Genomic DNA, 18,356 nt, shown 5'->3' on the forward strand with positions numbered 1-18,356 from the left:
TGAACTAGATGCTTCATATGTATCAACTCACTAAATTCTCATAAAGCAGGTGTCATCCCCATTTTACATATGAAACAGTAAGTAACTTGCCTAAAGTCATTTGTCTAGCATGCTACATCTCCTTTCAAATGTTGACTAATAATTAAATATTTTGAGGAACTTATTCTTAGGAATGCAGCATATATAAACATTTATTTTCATTTTGGTATTTCTCTTCAAGTGCTAAACAGGAGTGTCACTTTTCTGGTTTTGACCTGGATACTTAAAAATCACTATATAGAATTTTTATTTATAGAAAATTTAGTTAGCATCTACTTTGAAGGCATCAATGAGATATGTTTTAATATCACTGAAAACCTTTTGGGGCTCCTGGATGGCTCAGTCAGTTAAGCATCTGACTCTTGATTTCGGCTCTGGTGATTACTTCAGGGTTGAGATTGAGCCCTGCATGGGACTCTGCTCTGGGCATGAGGCCTAATTAAGATTCTCTCTCTTTCCCTCTCTCCCTCTGCCACCACCCCTGCTCGCATGCACGTGCTCTATCTCTCTCCCTCTCTCAAAAAAAAAGTAAAAACCTTTTGAATGTTTTTTTTTTTAAAGATTTTATTTATTTATTTGAGAGAGCGAGAATGAGAGAGAGGGAGAAAGAGCACATGAGAGGGCGTAGGGTCAGAGAGAGAAGCAGACTCCCCGCTGAGCAGGGAGCCTGATGCAGACCGATCCCAGGACTCCAGGATCATGACCTGAGCCGAAGGCAGTCGCTTAACCAACTGAGCCACCCAGGCGCCCCAACCTTTTGAATGTTTGAGACTTAAAAGTTAGGGGGGAAATGTTTACAATTCACAAAACCTTCAATTTCAGTGGAGCTTTCATTCAAATAAAATTCATTTTCAAAAACCAGTCATCTGTTGAGGGGCATCTGACACTCATATGTGGAACATAAGGAATAGCACAGAGGACCATAGGGGAAGGGAGGGAAAACTGAAGGGGAAGAAATCAGAGAGGGAGACCAACCATGAGAGACTCTGGACTCCAGGAAACAAACTGAGAGTCAGAAGGGAGGGGGTGGGGGTTTGGGGCAGCCAGGTGATGGGTATTAAGGAGGGCATGTGATGTGATGAGCACAGGTTGGTATACACAACTAATGAATCATTGAACACTACATCAAAAACTAATGACGTACTATATGATGGCTAACTGAACATAATAAAAAAAAAAACAGCTCTTTACATTTCTTAAGTCATACAAAATCTAAGGGTAACAAAATTGCTTTTTTGTTCTCCCATTTTAAATATTTACTTGAATGAAGTAGCAGACTTTCCCAGAGGAAAAGCTTCAGAGATGAATTACATTTGGTAGCTTTACTGTTTATTTTCAATGCATGGTTTACTTGTCTATTTTTAACCTACATCCTGCTGTTCTTCACACCTCATCTTTCCTGCGGTTTTATATGGCTTTGCCAAGTCAATCTATACTTGGAGGTTTACAGATCACTGTATATATCACGTTGTATGGTAACATCATTAACAATGTTCATAAGTATTATTTATAGAAAAAGTTAATTTTGTTACTTTTAGTGAAAGTTCATTATTTCCTCTCATTTTTTAGCATTAACACCTAATTCTAATTATTTCTAAAATACCTTTCAAGGCTGTTCTGTTTTGAAGAGATCAAGGAGATATCTTTTTATGTCATTGAAAACCTTTTAAATGTTTAAGGCACAAGAGTAAAGTGACAAGGCAAAAATATTTTCTTTGAAATCTTTTGCCTTATCCAAAGAAATGGTTGAACTGATTTCTTCTTCCATGATGGTAAACTATAGGACAAAAACTAATTGTATACCAGGAAAAAAATTGCAAAAACCAACCTACCTCAGACGCTACCAGATACTGTTGTCCATTGTTGCTTGGTCTTCTTTCCTCTCACATGCTCACTGCTCTCACTTGGCACCTCTTGTTGCAGAGATAAGCACTAATGTTAGAACTGCCACTGTGCATGGACTGCGCTCAGGCTCAGCAGTGCCAACCTGAGAAATAGTAAGGCATTCCAGATATCCTTATTAACTTCTTAGCTTTTTAGCTTTCCTTATTGGCTTCTAATTTGTTTAGCATTTCTGAACCATTAATAACTTTTCCATAAATGTAATAGTTTTGTTTGAAAAGAACATACAAAAGAATACTTTCTTATAGGGTCATAAACCTTTGCACTCTAAAGAGTTATAAGCACTTTATTATCCATATGGTGATTTAAGAGGAACAGTTGCTTAATTTTTAAGATCTAAATAGGATAGTTCCTGTAATGGCCGTTTATTGATGAGCCAAGGATTTTTTTTTTTTTAAACTTGCTGGCATCAGAAAGCTTTCCTGCCATGAATTTAATTTCCTTTACTTGGAGTCACTGTGTTCTTTTTTGTAAGTAGCCTTCTCTTTTTTTTGTTTTGTTTATGAACTGGTTGTGCTCATGCACTCTACAGAGATCTATTTCTTTATCTAGATGATCATTAAGTCATGATTTAGTAATCATCTTTGGTAACTCACAAAGATTGGAACCCTGTCTGTTGGTCTTCATTTATTTACATATGTGTATAGCCAAAATAATCATACCAAACATTAATATCTTCAGGATAAGTGTTCTTTAGTATGGTTATACATGATCTGCCTTTAAAATAAAAACTTTAGGGGAATTCACTACAAGAGAAAAATCAGTGTTTTCTTTGATGTATGTTTAGAGTTTTCCCCCCGGTTTTCTTGACATTTAATCTTGAGCTAGAAACTTGTCTTACTTGAAATATGAATGGCCAGGAAAGTGGAAAACATGCCTTAGAATTCAGTTTGCTATAGGCATTCAGTCATCAAATAGATTTTTCCTTTTATATATTCTGAAGATCAAATTTATGGGAAAAATAATGCTATATTTTGTCTTATTACTTTTGAATGAAGTTTTTAGATTTTATTAACAGACTTTGACCTTTTCAAACCTAGGAACCTAAACTCTTTCTACTCTTGCCAGAAGCATGTTGAATTCTTAATTAAAATGCCAATTTTTATGCTTCAGTGCAGCAAAAATGGCCTTTAGTTTCTTTTTAAAAACGATTTGTCTTAGAAGTGTTTATATTTTACATCTTTTTTAAAAATAGTTTTATTGAGGCCTAATTTACATTCTATAAAATTCACCCATTTTAGATGTACAGTTTAATGAGTTTTAGTAAATTTAGATACACCTATGCAACATCTCTACAATCCAGTTTTAGAAAACTTCCATAAGAATAGATTTTTTAAAGCTGGTTCCTCACAAAGAGGTTAACTTTTTAAAAATGAGAGCGTAGATTAATTAATTACATATTTTTTCCAATTAACTTTATTTGAATTCTTAATGTCTGTTTTAGTAAATTATGGTGATAAATACACTGAGTTTTGGAATGTAGATTAGTGGAAGACAGCCTATAATAGGCTATGGCATATAGAATTATTTAGAAAACAATACTTTAAAAACACTGGAGGGGCACCTGGGTGGCTCAGTCGTTAGGCGTCTCCCTTCGGCTCAGGTCATGATCCCGGGGTCCTGGGATCGAGCCCCGCATCGGGCTCCCTGCTCGGCGGGAGGCCTGCTTCTCCCTCTCCCACTCCCCCTGCTTGTGTTCCCTCTCTCACTGTGTCTCTCTCTGTCAAATAAAAAAAAAAAAAATCTTAAAAACACTGGAGAAAAAAAGGGTCATTTAATAAATAGTATCGGGACACCTGGTAAAATCTTTGGAAAATAATGATAGAACACTACCTGTTGTTTACTAAAATTTTTAAGTATATCTTTTATTTAAGTGGAAAATAAACCCATGAGAAAATATAGACAAAAAATGATTGCTAGATGTAGAAAGACTTAAGTATTAAAAATATGGAATAAAATACAAATGAATATCCCAATTGACTTTCACTACATAGAACTGAAAAATGTGACAAAGTATAAGACAGATGACAAACTTGGAAAAATAAATACTTGCAACAAACATATGAGAAGCAGAGTGTTAATCTGTACTATGTGAATATTACCTTCGTATTTTAAAAATACCAAAATATAATGGATGAGCACATAGACATTTCAAAAGAGAGGACACAGAAATTGCTGATAAGATGTATGTACCAAACGTCAGAGCTCTGAAGTAAAAACTGGTGGAACAAGAAGAAAAAACAGATCCACAGTTATAATTGGATACTTCATATCCACTCTCTTGATATTGATAAAACTACCAGACATAAAGTCAGCAAGGATTAGAAGAACTGAATACCACCACTAAACAACATTATATAATTGACATTTTTATAGAGTACTTCATCCAACAAAAGCAGAATACAAATTCTTTTCAAGTGCCCATTGAAACATTCACCAAGATAGACCACATCTGCATCATAAAGCATACTTTGACACATTTGAAAGAATTAAAATCCAGTTAGAGTGTATTTTTTTTAAAGATTTTATTTATTCATTTGACAGAGAGAGAGATAGCGAGAGCAGGAACACAAGCAAGGGAGTGGTAGAGAGAGAAGCAGGCTTCCCTCAGAGCAAGGAGCCTGATGCAGGGCTCGATCCCAGGACCCTGGGATCATGACCTGAGCTGAAGGCAGACGCTTAACGACTGAGCCACCCAGGCACCCCCAGTTAGAGTGTATTTTTAACCATAATGGAATCAAACTAGAAATCAAACAACACATTTCCATGTAATCCATGGTTAAAAGAGTAAGACTCAAGAGAAGTAAAAAATATATTAAACAGAATGAGAAGAGAACAAATCATAATTTTTGTGGCACGCAGTGATAAAAGGAAAATTTATAGCACTGAATGCTTATATCATAAAAAAAGATCTCATCAATCAACTAAGCTTCCATCTTAAGAAAATAGGAAAATAATAGCTAATCAATGTGTATAAATTTTCAGTTAAGCAAGATGAAAAAGTTCTAGAAGTCTGCTATAAAATATTGTACCTGTAGTTAACCTGTAGTTAACACTGTACCTGTAGTTAACAATACTGTCTTGTACACTTAAGGTTTTGTAAAGAGGATAAATCTTGTGATAAGTATTCTTACAATAAAAGAAAATAGAAAAATAATAACGAAATAAACCTAAAGCAAGTGGAACATGGTAATAATGACAAAGGATTAAAAATCAATGAAGCTGAAAGCAGAAACACAGTGAAGTTGATCAAAATAAAAGGAACATGAATACTACTAATACTTCCTCATATATTTGACAGTTTAGATGAAATTGACCAATTCCAATTCCTTGAAAAACACAAACCAAAATTTACCTAAGATAAAATAGATATTCTGAATAATCCTCTGAGTATTAAAGAATTTGAATTGTACTTAGAAACCTTTTGTGGTGCGGTATAAAAGGTCCAGGCCCAGGTGATTTCCTTGGTGAATTCTACTATATGTTTAAAGAGGAAATAACACCAATTCACACAATGTTCCAGAAAGTAGATGAGTAGGTAATTCTTCCCATCTAATTTTATGAGATGATTATGATCCTAATCCCAATACTCAATGAAAACAGTACAAAAAAAAAAAAAGAAAACTGTCAACCAGTATCTTATGAACTTATGTTAACTTTTTAACTTACATGTTAAAATCCTCCACAAAATATTGGTAGACCAAATCCAACCATATATAAATAAAATTATATACCATGACTAAGTAGTATTTATTCCAGGTGTGCAATGCTGCCTTAAATAAATCAATGTAGGGGCGCCTGGGTGGCTTAGTCATTAAGCGTCTGCCTTTGTCTCGGGTCATGATCCCAGGGTCCCAGGATCAAGTGCCGCATCAGGCTCCCTGCTCCGCAGGAAGCCTGCTTCTCCCTCTCCCACTCCCCCTGCTTGTTGCCTTTCTCGCTGTGTCTCTCTGTGTCAAATAAATTTTAAAAATCTTTAAAAAAAATCAGTGTAATCCACCACATCAATGGGTTAAAGAATGAAAATCATATGATCATAACAGTTAATGTATAAAGAGCATTTGGTAGAATCCTATACACATTCATTAGAAAAATTCTCAGCAAGGTAGGAACAGACTGGTAATACCTTAACTTGATATAAAGCATATATAAAATGCAACAGCTAAACTTACACTTCCATTGTGAAATACTGAAAGCTTTCCTCCTGAGACTGGGAATAGGGTAATACTATCTGCTCTCATCCCTCCTATTTAATAATCTATTGGGAGTCACATCTAGTACATTAGGCAAGAAAAGGAAATAAAAGACCTAGAGATTAGAATGAAAAAAAAAACTTCCCCTATTTGCAGATTATATATATATATATATATATATATATATATATATATATATATCTCCTTGGTTAGAAAATTCCAAGCTATCTACAAAACATCTGTTAGAACTAATAAGTAAATAGCAAGGTTGTAGGATACAAAGTCCACACACAAAAATTATATTCCTAAACAATGAATAACTAGAAACCAAAATTAAAAACATGGTACAATTTACAGTTGCTTCAAAAGTAGTGAGTTGCCTACACATAAATTTAGCAAAATATCTACAGGATCAGTATGTGAAAACTATAAAACACTGATATAGGATATCAAACAAGATATAAAGAAATGGAGATACATACTGTATACTGTGTTCATGGATTGGAAGCTTCAGTAAAAAATGTCAGTTCTCATGTCTCCCTACAGGTATCATGAAATTCACATAAAAATTCCAGCAGGATTTTTTTTGTAGCCACAGACTGTATGATTTTAAGTTTATATTTAAAAGCAAAAAAAAAAAAGCTGTGCCTGGGTGGCTCAGTCGTTAAGCGTCTGCCTTCAGCTCAGGTCATGATCCCAGGGTCCTGGGATTGAGCCCTGCATCAGGCCCCCTGCTCCACAGAAAGCCTGCTTCTCCCTCTCCCACTCCCCCTGCTTGTGTTCTCACTATTTCTCTGTCAAATAAATAAATAAAATCTTAAAAAATATATTTTAAAGCAAAAAAAAAAAAAACCTAGAATCGTTAATCAATTTTGAAAAAGAAATTACTCAGTTTTAAGTGTTACATAACTATTGTCATCAAAACTGGTGTTGGTGACTGGATAAACACCTAGAGAATCCAGACTGTTCCTTTATATGTCTGGTTAGCTGATTTTTGACAGTGGAGAATGGATGGCCTTTCAACAAATGGTTTTGGAGAACTTGGATAGGCATAGGGGAGAAAGTGAAACTCGACCCAGGCCTCACACCTTATATAAAAATTGACTCAAAGATGGACCACAGATCTAAAGGTAAAACATAAAACTATAAAACTTTCATAAGAAAATATGACTTACCGTCAGGTGAAGATTTTCTGAGATATAGGACTAAAGGTATAATCCAGAAAAAATTATCAAGTTTGACCTCATAAAAATTAAAAACCTGGTATGCTAAAGATCCTGTTAAGAGGATGGAAAGACAAGCCACAGACTTGAGAAGAAATATTACAGTTCACCTGTTCAACAAAGAACTTGCATACAAAATGTGTTAGGAACTCTCTAAACTCAATAGTAGGAATACCAAAAATCCAAACAGCAAATGGGCAAAGGGCGTGGGGAGACATTCCACTGAAGAGTATATATATGGATAGGAAATATGCACATGAAGATGTTCAGCATCATTACCGATTAGAAACCCATTCAAGAAATATAGATAGCTATTAGATATAGGTAATATATAACATAAATATAAATAAAACACCTTGGAGGGATTAAAGACCTAAATGTGAGATCTGAAACCATAAAAATCCGAGAAAAGAGCATAGGCAGTAATTTCTCTGACATTGACCATAGCAACTTTTTTCTAAATATGTCGCCTGAGGCAAGGGAAACCAAAGCAAAAATAAACTGTTGGGACTACATCAAAATAAAAAGCTTCCTCACAGTGAAGGAAACAATAAAACTAAAAGGCAACTTACAGAATGGGAGAAGATATTTGCAAATGACGTATCTGATAAAGGGTTAGTATCCAAAATATATAAAGAACTTATAAAACTCAACACTCAGAAAACAAATAATCCGATTAAAAAATGGGCAGAAGACATGAAGAGACATTTTTCCAAAGAAGACATCCAGATGGCCAATAGACACATGAAAAGATGCTCATCATCACTGATCATCAAAGAAATGCAGATCAGGGACGCCTGGGTGGCTCAGTCGGTTAAGCATCTGCCTTCGGCTCAGGTCATGATCCCAGGGTCCTGGGATCGAGTCCCGCATTGGGCTCCCTGCTCCGCGGGGAGCCTGCTTCTCCCTCTGCCCCTGTCTCTCTCTCTGTCTCTCATGAATAAATAAATAAAAAAAAGAAATGCAGATCAAAACTACAATGAGATATCACGTCATACCTGTTAGAATGGCTAAGATCAACAACACACAACACAAGAAACAACAGGTGTTGGTGAGGATGTGGAGAAAAAGGAACACTCAGGCACTGTTGGTGGGAACGCAAACTGGTGCGGCCACTGTGGGACACAGTATGGAGATTCCTCAAAAAATTAAAAATACAATTACTTTAGGATCCAGTAGTTCCACTGCTGGTTATTTACCCAAAAATATGAAAACACTAATTCAAAAAGAAAGAGGCACCCCTATGTTTATTGCAGCACTTACAATAACTAAAATACGGAAGCAACTGAAGTGTCCATGGATAGATGAATGGATAAAGGAGAAGTGGTATTTATATACAATTGATTATTATTCCACCATAATAAGCATGAAATTTTGTCATTTTCAACAACACGTATGGACCTAGAGGATCTAATGCTAAGTGAAAGAAGTCAGAGAAAAACTAATCCCTTATGATTTCACTCATATGTGGAATTTAAGAAACAAAACAAATGAGCAAAGGGGAAAAAAAGTGACAAAGCAAGGAACAGACTCAACTATAGAGAACAAAGTGATGGTTACCAAAGGAGAGGTGGGTGGGGGTATGGGTGAAATAGGTGATGGGGATTAAGGAGTACACGTGTCATGATGAGCAATAGGTGATTAAAATAAAACATTAAAAAATATTTGGGGGAAATTCAAATTACATAGCTAACAGAATGGCCAACATCAAAAATACATAAGTGAAAAATTGGTTTAAAAAATGTAACCGATAAAGGATATCTCTTCTATGGACCCATGTGAGAGTGGGAGGTGCTTGAGTTGTAGAGTTTCCTAGAAGACACAAATTATTTATAACTGGGAAATAGTTCCATATAAGCATTCTTAGTAAATTGCCTGAAGAGATAACAAATAGGAGGTCTAAAGCACTAAGGATTCAATAATTTCACTAAATTTTGACCTCCATGCCTTCTTTTATATTAGTGATTTTCTTTTCATTAAACTGGGCCTCCCAAATCCTATAAGCTTTGGCCTTACAAAACCTGATGGGCATTCACAGGTGAGAGTGGATAAAAAGTAATGGCAAGTCACTGTGAATTCATTTGGTGGCAAAACACTTGGTAATAAAAAAGATTGCTATTTGTCTCTGACAACCTTGTAAATATGAACCTTAAGCCAGAATATATTTATTATTTATGTACCACCTTATTTGAAAAAGGATGTGAAGTGACATAAATAATTGGTTTAGTACAAGATAAAACCTAGTAAGTAAGTTCATAGAGGCAGTATATCAGTGTTTAAATCTGTGGCGTGTGGGCTCAGACTTCCTTGGTTTGAATACCAGCTCTTCCCACTTACTAGTTGTCACTTAACCTTTTTGTATCTCAGCATTCTCATCTGTAAAATGGGAATAATAATAGCACCTCCTACACAGGCATTTTTGTGAAAATAATTTATTACATGTAAAGCATTTAGAACAGTACCTGGCACATAGTAAGTCCTCAGTAAGTGTTAGCTATCATTACTAACTCTGAATTGTGAATATTTCAAGAAGATACTGTATTCAGAATCTTCATTTGAAAGTAAACTAAAATATTGTCTTTGCCTAAAGTACTCCTTTGTTTTATTTTAGATGTAGTGAAGAGACCTTATAAGTACCAAAGAACCAATAAATATTAAGAACTAAAAAAAAAATTTGATGAAAAGCAAACATTATGTTTCTTGGGGTGCCTGGGTGGTGCTGTCAGTTATGCGTCCAAGTCTTGGTTTCCGCTCAGGGTTGTTAGATCAAGCCCTGAGGCAGTCTGCTTGAGATTCTCTCTCTCCCTCTGCCCCTCCCTGCCATGTACTCTCTCTCTTTCTCTAAAATAAATAAATTTTTAAAGAATAAAAAAGAAAAGCAAACATTATGTTTCTTGAATTTAATTCTCTTCTGTTTCCTGAATTTTTTTTCTAAAATATGTCCTGAATATTTTTTATCGCTATGTAAACTTCAGAACAACTCATTTCCTATTATTCAAGATCTTAACTTAAGGCTATTGCGTTTGGGAACTTTTCAAAATCTCTTCCTATTAATCATAATTTTCGTTTTCCCTTTATAGGTCACCATTTGCTGCCGTCACAGACTATTCAGTTACAAGGAATAATGTCATACAGCTCTGCTTGGAATTGACAACAATTGTGCAACAGGTATTAGCTGACAACCTTTACTTCTGTTAATTTATTATCTATTTCATATTCTAACAATGCCAAGTATTCTTTTTTACCAATAGTTTATAAGATACTGGTTTGGGGGTTCTAAATAAACCAGATATATCATTTGGGAAACTATTCATGTAACCCTATAAACAAAACCTTATTTACCAGAAGATGTAAAAGTAAACTGAACCTCTAGAGAAATCATTATAAGATGGTAGGTCTGGTAGTCTCACATTTTAGTGGGGAGGGTTGTACTGCCTTTCACAAAATGAAATTGCCCCATTTTGATAACAATCTAAGACTTTTGCTCTAAGGCACTGTTCTTTATTAGTACAACTATTAGTTTCACTTATCTATTGCACATATGACAAAATATAATAGCTTTCAACAGTGATCTATTTACATGTCCTGGTTTTTTACTTTGAATATTATCCAACCCAGGGATCCCCAAGTCAAATGCCTTCAGGAGTGCTGTGGCTAATATAAATGTTTGAATCAAGTCTAGGATAAGATATGGAGAAACGTTATAGTGGTGAATTGACTAGTACATATTTTACAATATTTAATTAAATGTAATAACAAAACACATTTGAGAAGTCTGAGGCCCGCAGTCACCATGCTGCGTAAGCCCCCGTGGCAGCCTGTTGCCGCTGCGTTCTCAGGAGCCAGCATTTGTTAACCTATCCAGTGATGCAGAAAGAAAGCAGACAAGAAAAAGCAGAAGATTATTAGGGAAGTTGATGATTTAATCTATTCTTCTACTCCCTGTCCTTTATTACCAGGGATAATTATAGGAAGGAGAGTAACTTTGTGACTTTTAATTGTGGAACACTTCGGATGTTCATCAGGATTCTATCATGGCAGTGAAAAAGCAGCTCGTGGTTACTCAGAGACATGCGTGGAGATTGTGAACATTTTTATGAGCTTTGAGATACCCTAATGGTCTCACTGCATGTCTTTATATTTGATAGCCGGAAACTCAAGTTCTGAATTTCAAAAATCTCAACTGGATAATGGGGAGAAGAGTGGCATTTTAGGACAAGGGTCAACAAACTTTTCTTTTTTTTAATTTTATTATGTTAATCACCATACATTACATCATTAGTTTTTGATGTAGTGTTCCACCATGATTCATTGTTTGCGTAAACTTTTTGTAAAAGAATCAGATATTAAGTATGTAAGGTTTTGTAAGCTACGTAGTGCAGGCTATCAGGGTCTGTTGCAACTACTCAGCTCTGCTGTTGTAGAGCAAACGCAGCCATAGACGATGTGTAAATGGATGCGGGTGGCTATGTGCTTGTAAGACTTTTTTGCAAAAAAGGCTACAGGTTGATTTTGGCCCATGGGCCATCTTTAGCTGACCTGTGTTCTAGGGCAATGCTAGGCCAGCGTGGTCTGCGGATGAGCAGCATTATCATCACATGAGAACCTGTTAAAAATTCAGATACTTGGGATACACCCCAAATGTACTGTGGGGAGGGCCCAGGAATCTGCATGTTTGCTAGTTTTTCAGGTGATTCTGGTTCTCCTACATTGTTCCAGGGCCCAGGGGTAAAAGCAATAATATGATCTATGGGTTATTTCTCTTATAGCTCTTTGTTATCAATGACATTTCTTAAAAATGTATTTTCTAAAGCTTTATTCCTTTTAAAGGCATTAACCAAAGATTTGAGGTGTGGATAACAGATTATTAGTTTCTTCCCTTTTACTATGAGACAGAAATTCTCTTGATTTAGGGATATATATTATACAGTATTTGTATGATAATCTTGCGTAGCCTTTTAATGTAGATATGTGCTCAGTAGCAATCTATATTAAACAATCCTAATAAAACAAGAATTATTAAGTGCTACATGTCCAGATCTGTGATAACTGTATTATATTTGTTATATAAGCTTTTTATTTACACAAGACCCAAAACAATTGACATACGGTACAATTAAATGTGAGGATTAAAAGTATATTTTTCAACTTTTTTACATGAGAAACTCCTATTTATTGTCAGTTCTATGAGAATGCAATCCATCTGATATCAACTTGCAAGATAACTTCATTTCCAAGCATAATTATGACAGAAAGTGGGTGTTTTTCAGTTCTTGCGTCTCCTCCAAACATCTGGACCTGGATAGCCTATTTAAAGTTTGCTTTTGAGTAATTGGACAACTCTCTGTTGCTTTATAAACCAAGACTGCAAATCTAAATGGCAGTTATGATGTTTTCTTGACAATCTTAAGGAAGAGTACTCAGGTGTATTCATTTTCTCTTAATTAATACAGAACCTTTTCCCATATCCAAAGGGGATCAACAAAGAGATCTTGAAAAAAAATTAGCTTTACTTAAGTATAGAGTGAGGTCATAAATGAAGAGTTTTCTCTGTTTAGAACTCACAGGTTCCAGAGCATACTTTTGTCGTTCTAACCTTCAAATGTTACATTTAGAAGAATGGCTGAAATGATTTTCAGTGAATTAAGATCTCCTGTAGAGAGATTGTCCAGTGGTGAAAGTGTGGTTTATGTCAGATATGACTAACTCCCACCCATTCCGCTATTTTAAGAACCTACCATCCAGATAACAAGTGGTTCAGCTTTTGTTTCCAGAATGTATGAATACCTACTATTGACAGCTACTTCACAATAAACGTATGCCATTCTGATATTGCCCTCAGAGGCTTGTTTATGCTCTCAGGACCTTTAACAGCGGCACTGTATGGCCTGACATTCTCCTTAGGAATTTGTTTCAAGGCATTAATGGGTTTAAGTGTTTCTGTTTACAGGTCAGGAAACATTAGGGAGAGTAGAGAGAGATGCTTTCAGAAATTGAACTGTATGTACATTCTGACTTGACCACATACAGAATTATTGAAAACCCTCCAAATAATTGAAATACTCCAAATATACTCAGATGTAGAAGAAGCTTCTGTATTCTCCACCCACTGTACACTCTGTTTTAAAGAGGATGCCTTGCCCTTCATAGGACATGTTGCTCTAACATTACCTGTTTCTATTTTTTAAAGTTCAGCAGCTCGTAACATTTGTCACAGTTCTTCTATCTCACTCTCATTTTCCCATCACATGTCCTGTTCCATGTGTCACTTGTAAGATGTTTCTGAACAAAAACCTCTGTACCCAGCTGGTTTTGGCTCTTGCCTTGCCCACCCCATCCCAACCTGTACCTGACCAGAAATACTTTAACTAGGTCTTTTCTGTTGTACCTTTTTTTTAAAGATTTTATTTATTTATTTGAGTGAGAGAGAGAGAGAGAGAGCACAGGCGCAGACTCCCTGCAGAGCAGGGAGCCCAATGTGAGACTTGATCCCAAGACGCTGGGACCATGACCTGAGCTGAAGGCAGACACTTAACCAACTGAGCCATTCAGGCACCGCTTTTCTGTTGTGCCTTAAAGGAAATGTTAAGATACCAATTTCTCTTAACAAAATACATCTTCATGATTTAATTTACTTATAAGTATAGAATCTATCATTGTCATACTGATCATCCCAAAGCCCAGCTTTGATTTTTTTACTTTTAGCAATTTTCTTCTGATTTTCAAATTGATTACAAACTCCTTTCTTTGGAATTCAAGGGGGTTCCAAGTAGGGTCCTACCATAATTTCAGTTTTATCTTCCAGTACTCCCATATATTTTAATTGTAGCCTAGTGTGTGTGGATGAGTTATTGTTGGTAAAACAGATTTTGTAGTCTCATCTTTTAATGGTGTGGGGTGTCCTCAGAATATGCTGCATATATCTTCTTATCTCAGCCTGGTAAAATTATGTTCTATTCTTTAAGGCCTCTAGGAAGTGCCTCAACTCCTTCCCACAACTCTCTGTACCTTCTTCCTACTTAGACCATTTATATTTAATTTAACTATTTATATGGTTGAGATCAAATATACCACCTTGCTGTTTGTCTTCTATGTTTCCCATTTGTTCTTTGTTTTCTTTTTTCTGTGTATGTTTTTATTAATTATTTTTTATTACTCCATTTTATTATTCCATTTCCATTGGTGACTTATTAGCTATAATTCTTTGTTGTGTGGGCAGATGTAGAAATCCCTTGAACTTACTTTACATAGCATTTCACATCTCACCTGTGACAGTTTTATTCTGCTATGAATAATAATTATCTGACTTCCATTAGATTATGAACTCCATGAAGACAAGAATGGTGTCTTGCTCATTTTCATATATAGTAGGTGCCCATTACATACCTGTTAAAATAAATTGACCTGAGACCCAATTATCTCCTGTGGCTAGCACATGCTCATTTGTACTCTTCCAAGAAAAAGTTGGAATTAAATGCTTGAATTGTTACTCATTTTATTTCATCTCCTGTAGTTCTGTCTTTGCTAGCTAGGTAAAGAACCCCAGAGATAGCCATCACTTTACATCTTAGTTTATTCATGAGTTAAAATAAGAGGATGGATCCTCATAACCACTTGCCAATGCTAGAAATGAAAGTGAACAAAACTTCTGAAACACTATGCAAATATAGAATACTAACAAAACATGTCTTTTAGAGGAAACTTAATTATAAGCATGATATATTATATTGTTTGTAGATCATCTCTTAAATAATCTATTATTTTTCTACCGTTATATGATGTCATATCTTTGGTACCAGGTTTTTCTGGGCTCTGGTCTGTTACTACCTATCCTAACAATAGGAATGAGGTCGATGGATAAGATAATGAGATAAAATAGGTGTTTGTCAGGGCTCCTGGGTGGCTCAGTTGGGTAAGTGTCTGCCTCCCATGCAGGTCATGATCCCAGGGTCCTGGGATCAAGCCCGCATCTGGTGTCCTACTCAGTGGGGAGCCTGCTTCTCCCTCTCCTCCCCACTGGTACTCTCTCTTGTTATCTCTGTCTCTCTCTTTCAAATAAATAAATAAAATCTTTTTAAAAATAGGTGTTTGTTTCTTGATAATGAAACTATGAGGGATTTTATTTCATTTAGACTCTACTTTTCTTTATATTCCATATTTTCTAAAATGAATTTGAGTTGTCAGAAAAAAAATGAATGCTATATAATTAAAGTAATACTAAAGAGCACAGCATAGACAAATACTATATTTTAAAATAAATGATGTAGTTTACAGTAAGTGTCCATCTAATGGTCTCCTTCAGCCATTGTATACACACTAATCACTGCATTCACTTGGAATTGTACGCAGTATCTGAAGACAGGAATTAAACTTAAGCTACCAGTAAAAGAGGCCAATTTGAATAAGCAAAGTGTAGATTTTAAAAAAGTATCTAGGGCATGCATTTATACCAGGCTTTCAAGAAATCTCATCTGAACAGTTATGATGATAGTTATGCTTTGAAATATGCTGTACTTCAAATTATTTTTCACTCAACTTTAATTATTTTTATTCCCTTTGCAGCAAGAGGAGATGATCAATATCTAAAAATAAACTGTCACAAATAGCTTTTTTCCCTTCTTAACACAAAGGGGTGGTACTATGAAGTAAGTGGAAAGTGCTTCTTGATATTGGCCACCTATATTTAAAGTGGTGCTAACATTAGAGGAGAAAGAGAATATAAATTTCTTTTAACAAGCTCTGTTTTGAGGAATTTCCTTAATCTACTCTATCTGTTTTACTTATTTATATTTGTGATGGGTTTGGATAGTTATATTTAAAGTCTTTTAAAGAGATCCCTCCCTCAACACTTCCCTTTCCACATAAGATTGGTTGTAATAACACATTTTTTTTTATTTTAAAGATTTTATTTATTTATTTATTTGTCAGAGAGAGAAAGAGAGAGAGCACAAGCAGGGGAAGCGGCAGGCAGAGGGAGAAGCAGGCTACCTGCTGAGCAAGGAGCCCAATGCGGGAGTCGATCAGGACCCTGGGATCATGACCCGAGCTGAAGGCAGACGCTTTAATGACTGAGCCACCCAGGTGCCCCTGTAAAAACACACTTAAGCAGAAGGGGAAACTAGTTTTAAAATCGTAAATGGAAAGTATTCTCAGAGAACTGAAGCTTCATTTAGAGCACTGTCAGGAACTGGATCAGAAAAATGAGACAGGTACCCAAGCACTTACTTACTTACTTACCTACTTATTTATTTGTTCGTTTGTTTGAGAGAGAGAGTCGGTGAGAGAAAGAGAGAGAGACAGAGCATAAGTCACAAGCTGGGGGGGGGGGGGGGTTGCGGAGGGAGGCAGAGGGAAAGAGAGAAGCAGAATCCCCACTGAGCCAGGAGCCCAAAGCACAGAACTCAGTTCCAGGACTCCAGGATTATGACCTGAGCCAAAGGCAGATGCTTAACTGACTGAGCACCCAGATGCCCCAGTACCCATGCACTTCTTATCTGTATTGACATAATTTCTATGATGCCTGCCTTAACAAGTAGCAGCTCTAAAGTTATTCTACTGTGCCATTTTTATATTTTCCACTTCAAACACAAAAATGACTAGATTGTCACTAGTTAAGAAATGGACAGAAAAGTATCAGTTTGTAAGGTGAAGCTTCGGTGGAATTCACAATACTTGGGGCAAGGGACCGAGGGTAGGGATCATGAGTATTGGGAGACTTGAGGCTTAGCCCAGTTGCTTCATGATGAACCATGTGCATTTGCCTGTGCCATCTATAAACAGAAGTAATTCTATTGTGAGAATCAAATTAGATGTATTAAAGATGGTTCACAAATGTGAAGTGAAAAACAAAAGGAAAGTATTATCTATAAAATGGGTGAGAAATAGAGACTTGATAAAAAGAATTAGAATAACAACTTTGTTTTAAATAATGAATATACACAGGGTTTTTTCTCCATTTAGTGTTAGTTTTCTTTAGCTGCATCTACAGTGAAATCTGAATTACATGCTGAGAGAAAAATTTCAACAGGTTGTGAAACATTTTGATCAAATTTTGAAATGTTGTATACCAGAGTGAAAAACGTCCTTTTAAAATTCAGGTTCTGGTCATTTACTTTTACCTGAAATGTCTCCTCTAAATTGTATATATTAAAAGGTCTTGCTGTTTTCTTATGGGCTTGCTCGTTTTTCAACCTTTTTAGATCCATTTTCCCTGTCCTTGGATATCACTGGCTTTTTGAATAGTGTTTGAAACATCACTTTAGCTTACCATTCCCAGCCGAAAGTTGGGTAAAAAAGAGAAAATATCAATAGTCTTTCACATGAGATTGTTTAAATTAACACTTGAACAGAAATGCAAAGAAAAAGGAAATTCTAGAAACCTTCCTTAAAACATCCTATTTTAAGTACATAATTGTTACCTACTGCTCAGTCAACACTTTCCTTCTCCATCCTTTAAAATTTGAATAGCATGTACTGTTCAAAAAATCTTAACTGAGAGAATCATCACCAAGAACTAGAAGTTCATTTAGATGTTGAATTCTTATGATCTTTGCTTGCATTCATTCCATTGATGTTGTATACCATCAGTATAAAAGTTTATATATAGTACATGCTGTAGTATACTTTTTTCTACATCTTTAAAATTACAAAAGTAATATCTGCTTTGTAGAAAAATTTGAAGTTATGAAAAGAAAAAAAACTTTGCTTGTAATCCTTCCACTCAGAGAAAATCCCTGTCATCATTTTGCCTATTTTATTTCATATTTAGTTTTATGCCATAATTTTTTTTATTTTACTGCATCGTTCATATTAGGACTTTTTAAAAATTCCAGTGTAATTAACATACAATGTTATATTATTTTCAGTTGTACAATATAATAATCCAATAATTCCATATGTTACTCAGTGTTCATCATGCTAAATGTACTCTTACTCCCCATCACCTATTTTACCCATTCCCCCATCCATCTTCCCTCTGGTAACCACCGGTTTTGTTCTC

At 35.4% G+C, this 18,356-nt stretch overlaps 1 protein-coding gene across 4 annotated transcripts in view; it reads left to right on the plus strand.

The window, feature by feature from the left end:
- Window positions 1-18,356, plus strand: part of CNKSR2 (connector enhancer of kinase suppressor of Ras 2) — a 274,247-nt gene that overhangs the window by 76,521 nt on the left and 179,370 nt on the right. For all 4 annotated transcript variants that reach the window (XM_035000627.1, XM_035000611.1, XM_035000620.1 and 1 more), the window contains exon 4: window positions 10,438-10,525. In XM_035000627.1, the coding sequence (XP_034856518.1) occupies window positions 10,438-10,525 (88 nt within the window). The remainder of the gene's footprint in view (window positions 1-10,437; window positions 10,526-18,356) is intronic.

The sequence above is a fragment of the Mirounga leonina genome, unplaced genomic scaffold, assembly GCF_011800145.1.
Source record: "Mirounga leonina isolate KUSES-001 unplaced genomic scaffold, KU_Mleo_1.0 Mir_101595, whole genome shotgun sequence".
Taxonomy (NCBI): Eukaryota; Metazoa; Chordata; class Mammalia; order Carnivora; family Phocidae; genus Mirounga; species Mirounga leonina.